Below are 12,046 nucleotides of genomic sequence, written 5' to 3'. Positions count from 1 at the left end.
CTGTCTACCCAATATAGCTTTAGCAAATATTCGTAATAACCCAGTCTGAGTAACTGCTGATGATAATTCCTATGATAAGAGCCTTGATCCTTCATTTCCAGTGGTGCTGACTGCAGAGCAAGAAGCCAGAAAGAGCAAGCACACCCAAACACGACAGACTGGCGATCATGACAAAGATCAGCAATTACAAGGGCTGCTTAGTCAGCAAAGAGCTGTGCTCTGGAGCCAGCAGGCAAAGGGGCAGGGACAGAACAAGCAGGTCTTGCTATTTGAGGCATCAGCAGGATCTGGAAGAGGTTGGCCATGCGTGCCCCCAAGGCAGCATAAAGCTGAGATACCCTCTGTCCCCTCCTTGTTTGGGTTACACTTGCTCTCTGCGCCTCAGAAATCCCAGTATGGAATCTGGGACTTGTTTGCTTCTTATTCCTTGGGATTTTAAAACCAGAGACCAAATGAGGCATGTTACCAGAGAATTCTCTTATAAATCTCTGGAAAGCAACCTAAAAGGCCTCCTGAAACTGTTAAACATGGCAAAAGACAAGATATAATTACTGTCTGTGTCTACTCAGGCTGATGGAGGTACTAAAGAACATCAACATAATGAAATTCTAGGCAGCTACAGCTGTACATCCCACCTGTACTAACTGAAGAGGCAGAATTAGGATGTAAAATAGTCAACAGAAGATGGACAGGCAGCAAAAGAATTTTGATCATCTCTATTCCAGATAATGCAGGAATAGAAACTTAAATAATCTCAGTCACCTGGCTGGCCTGTGTCCTCTAGCAAGATGGCAATCCCAAAAATCAGGGTATGTACAATGCCTTCTGTTCAAATCATCACCCAAAATAGACTCACTTCTATTATTATTAAGTCTTGATGCATTCCCTTTATTACTCACAAAACTACAGGAAGCAATATTTAGAAACTCTGGGTGATACATAATGGCTTGAAATATTCTGAAACATACAGAGATTATATTTTTCAAAGTTGGGCAAATTATGACTTTTATTTGCTTATGTTTTCTTTTAAGTCTCTGGAGTCTGTTTTTTTAAAGCAGAACAAACCTGGAAATCTAATATTTTGGGCAAGAGCAGACATCAAGACTCCACAGAAGTACGGAAACAGCTTTATTATATCATTATTGGCTCATCAGAGCTGTAGAAGCACTCAGATCAAGTGAAGCAGGCGACTGATATAGATGCCAGCATGCATCCACTAAATATTAGGAGTTATTTTAAAAAGTAATTAGCACTTTGATATATTTATATACACAGCCCAATTGTTTTTGTGACCTCCTAATTCTTTGCTTTTAGTTCCTAAACCTTCAAGGATGTTTATTAATGTGTTTCAAAGATTTGCAATTCTCCAAAGGTTATTGATTAAGACATAATCTTCCTACTACTTACACAGTTTCTCTACCTCTTAAAAAGTTTGCTGATTGCATCATTGTGGCTCTGTCTGGATTTCTCTCTTTGCAGGAGCTAAAAAGTGGTTATACAGCAATGACAACAGCAAATAAGAATTATTTTAAAACCTCACTCTGAAAAAGTAAGCCCTTGCAATTTCTACTCTCATAAACCTCCTCCATATTTCTATTTCTGTCATTGGTATTCTGAGACCATAAACGTGACGAGTTCCTAGAGTTGCACCCGGTCACGACAGCCGATGATGTTCCCTCAGGAGCCACAGGCTGGGGAGTCAGGTGTGACACAGCCTCTGCAGCTTCCCCAGCCTCAGGCAGGAGGATGCAGGGCTGGCAGCCAGGCTGGCAGCACTGACAGTCTCCCATGCGGGCACAACTCCAGGCAGGTGACCTGCAGGTATTTTTCCACTCTGTCAGCACACCCAATCCAGCAGCCCTCCAGGTGATAATAAACACCCTAACACCAACTCTTGTACAACACAGCTTCTTTGCAGCATTTCATAGGGGAGAAACTGAGTTAGGAATCTCTTTTGGTGGCGTAAGGCCTCCAAATTCACACATCACAAAAGGAGAATGATTTACAAATGCTGTTTCCTTACAGCTTGCTCCCCTTCCCTGCTCTCAGTGTAGCATACCACCAAAGGGACCTTTGCTGTTACAGATCTTTGGCTACTGGTGGGGCAGCTGCTCTCCTGGCCCTGGAGTCCAAGGCACTGCAGGAAGCAGAAAGGATGCCATCAAGACTCTATGTTAATTTGGTCTTAAAAAGAAAAAGGCAGCTATTTGCAGCAACACAAAATCAAACAATCTGAAAATCTGGTTTAGTCACTTTTGTCACTTCCTCCTCCTTGACCAGGACAGGAATTAAGACTTTGTCTCAAAAGCCACTTATTTTATAGTATTTGCTACTCTTAATTCTTCTATGTTGTTAATTCCTTCCTTCCTTGGTCATCTTTCTGCCCTTTACAATGTTATTTTCTGCTCTTCTCTAGCCTGTCACTTTGCTCTCCCCTTCCCTTATCTCTCAGTAATCCTTCACACTACCCACTCCTGATCACTTTTCACCTAGTGCCTGTTCAGCCCCTAGATGCAACTGTGTGATGGTAGAATAAAATTACCTGAACAAGTAAAATTGTCCATGAGGTTTGTCTTTTGCTAGGATCCCTCTTTCGTTTGCTTCCTCTACTTACTTTTCACTTACATAATGACATTCACAAAGACACATTCCTCAAGCTTGGAAACCTAAAACAGATGGCAGCTTGTCCCTGTGTGCACTAAAGCTATAGCTATGTCCATAGGCTGCTGGTACTGAACATCTCTCTCTGAAGCACAAAATGAACTACTGCAAACAATGCAGTTGAATTTCTCCCCCTTTCACTTCAGTTTATTTTTAAATTGGCCACAATTTCCCACAAACCACAAGACTTTACAATCACAAATGTAGTGTTTTGCTACAGAATTTTAGGTGAAACTTGCTCAGCTGCTGGCAGATTTTGCCTGCTGTGTGTCTACCCAGACCGGATCCCTCTGCTGAAGCACAGTGTGACAGACCATACTTAACTGCAGAGCCAAACTGTACCACTAAAGGGAAAGGCTCCTTTTAAATTGATGAAAGCGGCAAAGATGTTACATGTCAGTGATTCCTACTGTCTAATGATTACAGCTTCCCAAACAAGCACAGTAAGAACTTCTAGACTTTTATTTGCTTCCTCTTGGTCAAGTAATTTTCTCCATGGTTTTCTTGCAATTTATTTTCTCATCTGGCTTAGAAACTCTCTTGTAGGCTTTGTTTCATTGTCTGTGTGTTTTTTTTATTTTTTGTTTTTTTTTTAAAAAAAATAACATTGCATGCTGCACTAAAATGGAAGGCTGAAGTATGAGGAAGTAGAAAGGAGTTAAACCTCCATAATAAGATTTGGGGAGAAGCATCTCAGGTACTGAAGACTGAAAAATCTCACATGGAATCTGAAATTTATTGGGCCCATCATTGAAGGTACTAGTTGGCTTTTCATCTACAAATATAAAAACGTCTTGTGGAAAGCATCCATCTCTAGACACTGTTTGTGTCTAGCCTAGATGGTTTTGCACTCAACTTAAAAGCTGAGCTGCAGCAAATGAAAAGTGAGATGGAAAAAATAAGTAGAAAGCGAACATAAAAGTTGTCATACAGCCTTTGGCAGGACTGTAATCTGAGCCTTCGCTGACCTTACATTCCTGTGAAAAACAGAACAGAAAATGATCTATACAAGAGCCTTGATCTCTCCTTTACATGGGAGACTGCACTGGGGCAGGTTGTGCTGAGGTGGCAACCAGGTGCACCTGCAGCAGCTCCCTGAACAGCTGTAGCTATCCCTGAGAGCCCAGAGCTCCCTGTCTGCAGGACTGCGGCTCAACAAAGGTGTCTGAAGAAAAAGGACTTTTCTTTCTTTTCTTTTTAATTAAAAAAATAAATCAATGATCATCTTGTTTAAGTGGTCTGTATTGTATCTGTGTAAATCAGCAACATATCCACTGCTTGCACAGGGGCAGTTGTTTAACTAAGGAAGTTGGCTTTTAATCCCAACTCTGCCTTGTGCTCAGTGGGAGCAGTTGTTTTCCTATCAGGGAAGACTCATTCTCTCTTCACCGGCAAGGACCTCCTGCCCTTCGTACAGTATCAAGAGAAAAGCACAGAGGAGTGGGACTTGTGACCTTTCATTCCACGTCCTTGAGCCTCACAGTAGGACTACACAAGGGAAGCTTTCTTAAGAAGCAGTTTACAAAATAAATGCACACACATCCACATGATCAAAAGCTCCCAAATTTTTACAATCTAAGCTCTTCTATTCCAGAATATTTTAATTAGAGTTTCTAAATTATCAGTTGTAGGGTATTTTAGCTAAACAACACTGAGAATCTAAAACAGGTCATTGTTTCCTGCTGTCCAAGAGGTAAGAAACACAGAGAACAGTAAAATGAATTAGATTTTTGGCTTCAGAAGTCTAACGCACACAGATTTTGATCAGTAAGATATAAAATAATATTGTTTTCCTTTTACGATGATGGAAATACCCTGTACATAAGAAGATATTCAAGCTATTCAGAACAGCCTGCAGGAGGATTTAAAAGACCAATAACAAGCTCTTATGTGCTGCTGCTGATGCCTGACTGGAGATCAACTCCAACACATGACTTTGCTGCTTCTGCAGCATCATGCAGAACCATTTACGTACCAAGCACAAGCCAAGTTACTGGATCTTGCTGTACAACCTAATTTACACATGTGTTTTGTGCCTGGAGATGATGAGAAAGCTTTGCATTTCAGAACTCAAGGGAAAGATGTCCTTGGTAATACTTAATGCAACCAAAACATATGATTCATCAAAATCAAGCACCAGGTGGAAAAGTATTTAAAATCACCTCTCAAAGATAAAATGTCCCAAAACAACTCAAGAATGGAATTGGAATGGAAACAAACTGAAAACCTGTAAATATCAACACAATGCCATAAAAGTGGGAAGAAGTTCTTACATTTTAAGCACTAATGCAGTATCACCACCAAGCACAAATCTTCACACACAAGCCAAGATCACACTGCATTGAAGAGACCCAAGACAGATGACAGCACAGTGGCTGACTAACGTCAGGAGGTATGAAGGTTGCAAAGACTGCATTTCCACTCCCCACAGTTTCAGAAACCAGCAACCAGTTGTTGCATGTCTACAGTGCAGAATTCTGCAGCTCTACCTGGCTCATTATATTGAAATTTTTTGAGTCTGCCCATCACTTGGTCCTTAAACCTGCACCCCTCCACCTCACTGCAGTCTCAATAGCTCCATTGCCAGTATCTTTAATATAATTCTGTTTAATCTTCATTGTCCTAACAGTGCCAGCACCCACCTTCACACCTTCTGGCACCATAATCTAAAATAAAGTGGCCATTATTAGGACTGGAAACATCCAACAAATGCATTTGTGAATTACAATGCCCCTATTACATGAAATGAAGCAAAAGAGCACCAAAAGAGAACAGTTTCCAAACAAAGCAACTTTATTATCTTACTTGCATGGCAAAATGCGAACAACATCGTTCTGCTTGTAACTCTCAATGCAGACAGCACAATGATCAAAGTCTGGGTCTGTTTCCTAAAATGAATAGAATGAGAATTCAAGTCAAGAGTTGAGGCTATGACAAATGTCAAAGTATTTGTGACTAGCACATGAACTGCACTGTGCCAAGTGGCTATAAACTAAGCTATAAACCCAATGACTGAATTATTATATTCCAACATGCAAAGCAAGAAAAGCATCTCATACATGCAAAACTCCCCTTTCTTGGAGCTGGTAAATCATCATTTCGTACATAAACTAAGGCCTAAGATGATTCTAATGTTCAGTGAAATCATTAAAAAATTTAGTGGAGATTTTCCTAGATTTCTTTTTTTTTTATCTCCAGCTTAGAGTTAACATTTCTGTTTTATTCAAGTTTTTTGTTTGTTTGTTTTGGCAGAATAGGAATTCTGGGGCTAATTTTCACAGCCAGAACAAGCACATTTTACTTAGTTCAGAGTAGTCCCACATTTGTGTCTGCTGCTTACTTGCAGAATTATCATCATTCTTATTGAGACATGAATATGAGGATCACCGACTGACAAGCTCCTCTCTTTTCTGTTTTCCAGAAGTTATGATTTTTAAAAAAAATGATATTTTAAAATTCCAAATGGAAAAGGGGAGGACTTCATTTGTATATAGATATGGCATCAACAACACATATTTAAAATGTTTGGGCCTGTCAGACAAAATGGGCTGTGCTTTCTCTTAGTTCAACTTTGTTATTCTTTTCAGTGCCAACCAGCTACAAGCCAGACACCAAGACAGGGACCAGAGCAAGGCCACAGCTACTCCTGGTCAGCACCAGCCAGGGCTGCACACAGAGAGAAATCCTGATGGCTCCTCTGAGGAACAAAACATTTTTCTCACTCTGTTCATTTGCATGTACCCCCCACGCTGTCTGTGCTGCAACCTACATAGCACTTGCCAGTTCTGAATTTATGCTGTCAAGACAACAGCATTGTTTTACAGGGAAAGGCTCCTCTAATTTGTATGTTCTCCAATTCCAGAAAAGATTTAGTGCAGATTTGGGCTGTTCTGAAATAGAACTACATAGGGAGAGAGGAAGAACAGAACGACATTTTCTCTGCCTTCTCTCTGTAAACAAATTTTCCTATCACTTCCTCATCTCCCACTGCTGATAGTGTCAATACGAAAGAAAAAAGGAATTACAATAAAAAGGCCCTAAAAAATACTATTTTAAATATCAAATCATAGCCAGAATTCCTTTACCTTTTGAAAATTAAAACTAAAAAATTAAGCAAGATTAAATGACTCATTTTTCCTTTCAGAATCAAAAATAAGCAATACCGCTTACAAAAGAGGAAAAAGCTTAGGACATAACAGACCATATATTTTAGTTTGTATACTAGCAAGAAATATTCTTGGAGTACCTATGACTGAAATACCTATTTATGCTCACCCTTAACTTACTGAATAGTCATATTTTACTTAAGATACTATCTTCAATTACCCGTCTTTTAAATTTATTTTTCCTTTACAGAACTTACATACGATAAGGTTCTAAGCCTTAGAATTCCACATAAACAATGCCAGCCCTGTGTACCCATGCCAGGACACCCTCCCAGTCAGCCAGCACACAAAACCACCCTCAGTCACAGATGCCAGATAGGAGTGCAAATTGTATTTAAGCAAGAAAAACTTCCTTGAAATATACAGACTTACAGCACACATCAAAACTAACAGTTACACAAAATATTATGCCACAGGACAAAGTAAGCCTCCAACAAGGAAGGCAAAGTCATAAATCAGAAACAGAAAGAAAAAACAGAGATTGATTTCCCAGGAAAAAAATTAAACATGATGCTCAAGTTTATCATGTTGAAATATTATTATACCTTATCACCTTTCTTTACTGTCCTGGTTGTCAATTTACCAATGGCTTTCTTGGCAGCATCTCCAAGACGGCGCTAATAAAGTGACAAAGAAGAGAACACAAATTAACCCTGATAAACAAGCTTCATTAGTGTCCTTTATAATGACTCATTTGGACTCAATAATACTATTGCAATACACACTATGGCAGCAGGCCAACACATAAGACAAAATGCAAACACAGCAAAGCACAGAGATTTGTCGAGAAGGAAAAATAGCCAGCAGTGAATAGTCAGCCAGAGTTGAATCCTCAAATGCTCTCCACAAGCATGGCATAAAACTCACAGACTGTATAGAAGTCCACAGAAGTGAATCAACATTGATGTGCAAAACTTATTAAACCCAGCTGAAGCAATGTCCCCTCCCAGTGACTTCCATTATATTCTGTTAATACTGGTTTTATTCAGTGTGCTGTAATATACTGCTTGTTCTCTTAAGCTTGAATTATTTTTATATTTCCCCTCTGAGCAGGCTGATCTTATTCTGAGATGCAAAAGATCTTCCAGTGTAACCCAGTTTCTCTCTCACTATTACCCAAAACCACCAGGATCTCATAAAAGAAAAAAATGATGGGTCACAAAATCTAAATATGCCAATACAGACTTAAATAAAGCTGAAATTAATACTGGTTTGAAGATAACCTCAATCTGAATGCAGAGGCTGAGTTATTTTTTTGCTGTTTATGCTACTTTATGACCACCACAGCTGGATGGAAGGAGCCTTTTCTGACATTTCAAGTGCTGATTCCTAGGGAAATGCCCAGCTCCCAGTCAATACAGAACAGCTGTTTGTCACTGTTTTCCCACTGGGGTCCCAGAAATGGGCACTGAATGAAACAAAGATCCTGTTGTCTTCCTTCAGGGACATGAGACATCAGACTTGGTTTACAACTGACTTAAAAACCAGAAGTTATGTACATCCTCTTTCCCTTCCAACCAGTACTAAGTATTCTGCCTTTGAAAGGGATGGGCTGCTTCTGAGAATTCAGCTCTCAAAACCTCTCCCGCAGCCTGCAGTGAATGTGTGGGGTTTTGTGTCCACCTTTTATAAAATGGAACCCCAAATCTGTCATAACGTGTGTCCCCTGTATCACACATTTCCCTGCATGCAAACTGCAATGAAAGTTGCTTTTATTTGAGAAACAAAATGACCTCAGAAGTCTGTATCACAACTGACTATACCACTTATTCTAGAATTATGTAAGCACTTTACTTCCTTGTGGTTTTCACAATACAACAGCTCTTATTTTATATTTTTTAGAGCAAGGATTTGAAAAAAATCTGATACACAGTCCCAGCTACTGAAGTACATCCATGTAGGAAGCACAGCATCAGAAGCAGAGCTGGGATAGGAAATGATATGCTTCCTCTAAAGTCAGAAATCTCACCCTAACTTCAATATGCAAGAATTCAGTCAATTTAGGAAGATCTAAATAACATGTCCTGGAACAAGCATATTGAGATAAGCCTGAGTACTTAATGACACAGAACACATTGGGCGAACTGCTGGAGTAGATAACCATGGCATAACCAAAAGCATGATTACTAAGAGAGGAACAAGGCTGAAATGGCATTTCACTTGAATGTTCAACTCTACCAGCTAAGCAAATGTGGGTACTATCTATATTTTGTTCTAATGCATGTGACTGTATATGCACCACAAGAAATTTTAAAGATAATTTTCCCATTGAAAGCATAATATTTCAGCAGAATTCTTCCAACGTATTGTTTTTTTATGTAAATAAATTTGTTAAATAACAACTCCCATCTCTTCCGTTTAAGAGGTCAATCTCTTCCATTTTCTAATTTTACCAAATACGCTTTCATGTTAACACTGGAAATGCTCAGGATTGGCTGTTTTGCTAAGTTAGGGCACAGGCACACAGCATATGCTTGCCTTTATAACCCACAACTGTTTAGATGGAAAAGGTCACTTCCACATGCAAAAGAGTTTCACACCTCCGGTGGAAGCGCTCAAGAATAACGATGTGAAATACCAATATCTACTTGTGTTATCTACAAAAGACAGCAAGTTTTTGATGGCTTTGATTTAAAAAACAGAAAAACTTGTGCCTTGACATAACTTAAAAACAAGATCATAGCCTAAAACAAGTTATTTCATCACTAACAGTACAGTCTTTGTGAAAGCTCTCAAAGCCCTTTAAAAATAAGCTGTAGCTGTCGCCACCTTCTTATTAAAGTTTAATAATCTCAGCTTTTTAAACCACATAAAATTTTCATCAAGTTTCTCCTGACCTTTGTAAAAATCTAAAGAAAGAAAAAGGTCACAAGAGCCCTTTCCCAATGTAGCAACTGTTTTGAAACATGGACATTTGGAAGGAGTCTAGAGCCATGTAGGGGATAGAGAAGGCACAATTTTGTATTCTACAGACATTCATTAAATTACAGTTATATTTAAACTTTCACTATCCCAAGGGACCACACTAAGTACCAGCTACAGTGTGGTCATTTAAGAATGACATCCTTAGGAAAATCTACAGGATGCCTCTGGGACCTGCATCATCAGACACTATTTATAGTAACTGAAAAGGAAATCCTGTGCCACAGCTGAGGCTTTATAAGTTTGAATTTGTTTTAGGTCTGACAGAACACCAAAGAACTAGCCCAGAGGCAGCTGCTGTGTATCAGCTGCAATTTGGGGGAAAGGGGGACAGTGACTCGAGGTCAGGAGGTTTCTAAGTTAGCCATGACAGAGAAACAGGGGAAAGAGGGCATTGTGGATTTCCTGAGGTTTACTGACCCTTCTCAATAAAAGCCAAGGCACACTATGGAGGGTCATTAAGTCCACACTAGTAAAACATTTACTTCTAAAGTTTATCTGTGTTTGAGTTGACAACTGCATTTAGTCTAGATCTCTAAGTATGGCCATACATTAAGAAATCAGTTCTTCAACAAATTAATAGTGGAAAAAGAATGTAAGAGAGGCACACTGGACAAAATTTTGGTTAAAATATATGACCAGGACAATTAGGCACTCCTTACCAAGGGTGATCTTAAATAAAGTTGAAAGTTAATACAGACCACTAAGCAGCTCTATACCTTAATTTTCTTACCCCTAACATTCACGACTAATTATGGTTTGGGAATACTTTTGTACAATTTCTAAATTACCTTAACTATTAGAGAGCATAACCTTAAGAGGATGGAGAGAATTCGTAACATTTGCTCAGTGTTCCCCTACACTACACAAGTTGATTCACAATTTAACTTTCCTCCTCGTTCCCAACATACATCCAACACACAATAGTATGTATTATTCAGCCAACACAGAATCCATCTTACTCTTGGACTTACACAAACCAAAACTCAGGTATTTTGCTTCAGTTCTATTCTCTTCTGTCATGTAATAGGATCTATACCAATGCTGCTCAAGACGAAAACACTTTGATGTATAAAAATCCTTGTTTGGCAACATGCTCTGCCTTGGAACAAAGAGGTTCTGAACACCAGTTTGATGGGCATACCTTACTTGTTTCTCTACTGATTACTGTATACAGAAATATTATCTCCATAACTTAAGAGAAAAGAAGAGACCCCTTACCTGATTTCTGTCACGTGCACTTGTGTACCTGATCTTCTGGATGAAGTAAAATATTAACCACGCTGAAGAAATGATCATCAAAACAATGAATGATATTGACACAAAGACTAGAGAGCCCCGACTGAAGTTCTTCGGAGGAACACGGGACCCCACTGCTATGGCCATCAGGACAGAAATATTCTTTTCCAAGTAATTCAGGATCTCCTTAACCTTTGATTCTGTAATCATGACAGCAACAATGTCTCCAGTTCCTATAAAAAGGGGAAACAAGTTTAATTTCTATTTAAAATTAATGTCATGCTGCTCATAAGATTTTCCAGTGCAAAGCCATTTGATAACTCAAGAGGTTTTAATTTAAGCCATCTATGGCACATGGAACTGGGCACTTTACTCATGCCTTGTCCTTCAAACCCAGATTTTCAAATTAGGGCATTAACATGCAAACTCTCAGCAGCTCCACACATAGTAACAGATCTCTACTGCTGGTTATACAGTATTTCCCACATTGTAATTACTGTGTGCAGTCTGAATTAGCTTTCAAAAGTACATTTGTTCCAGATCTGAAGCTGTGAATACCTAAACAGGCAACTCTCAGAAAAACATTTAGGAGATGAGTGAGAATATTGCTCAAGTGCCCTTAGCATAGGCAGTGCTGTGGATGTCGCTGGGGAGAGTTATGCAAGTTCCCCTGAGTGGTTATGTGGCTGCAAAGCAAAAGAGAATTGAAAAAACTTGGCAGAAGTTTGACTGCTGATTTTATCACCCATACAAAGACACGCTTGATAGGATCGCAAAGAGGCTGTCAGCTTCATCAGCTCCATTTTCAATGTGTAGCCCATCTGTTTTCATAGTGCCTTGCCTCTCGACTGTTTCCTGTCCCAAAGGGAAAATTATTGGTACAAGGATAATAGGAAAACCATAAACCTTGCTGAAAAAGAACAAAATCACCTATAGAGCAGAGAGAGCAACTATGTTTTAAAGCAAGGACCACATTAAAAAAAGAATATCTTGAACACAGGGTAATTCTAAGTTCAAAGAAAGAAAAGGTTTAGAAAAACCAAAGGCAGAAAGGAAAA

At 39.2% G+C, this 12,046-nt stretch overlaps 1 protein-coding gene across 3 annotated transcripts in view; it reads right to left on the bottom strand.

Annotated features, from left to right (window-relative positions):
• RNF130 (ring finger protein 130) overlaps window positions 1–12,046 on the bottom strand; it is a 55,219-nt gene that overhangs the window by 20,129 nt on the left and 23,044 nt on the right. For all 3 annotated transcript variants that reach the window (XM_088063507.1, XM_005523565.3, XM_014253171.2), the window contains exons 3-5: window positions 10,971–11,221; window positions 7,373–7,444; window positions 5,467–5,549 (exon numbers count right to left, since the gene is read on the bottom strand). In XM_088063507.1, coding sequence (XP_087919633.1) covers window positions 5,467–5,549; window positions 7,373–7,444; window positions 10,971–11,221 — 406 coding nt within the window. The remainder of the gene's footprint in view (window positions 1–5,466; window positions 5,550–7,372; window positions 7,445–10,970; window positions 11,222–12,046) is intronic.

This window comes from Pseudopodoces humilis, chromosome 17 (assembly GCF_049639895.1).
Source record: "Pseudopodoces humilis isolate 2021_Gansu_Grassland_sample_001 chromosome 17, ASM4963989v1, whole genome shotgun sequence".
Taxonomy (NCBI): Eukaryota; Metazoa; Chordata; class Aves; order Passeriformes; family Paridae; genus Pseudopodoces; species Pseudopodoces humilis.
Note: the sequence above shows the minus strand (reverse complement) of the source record. Positions and strands in the feature narration are given on the sequence as shown.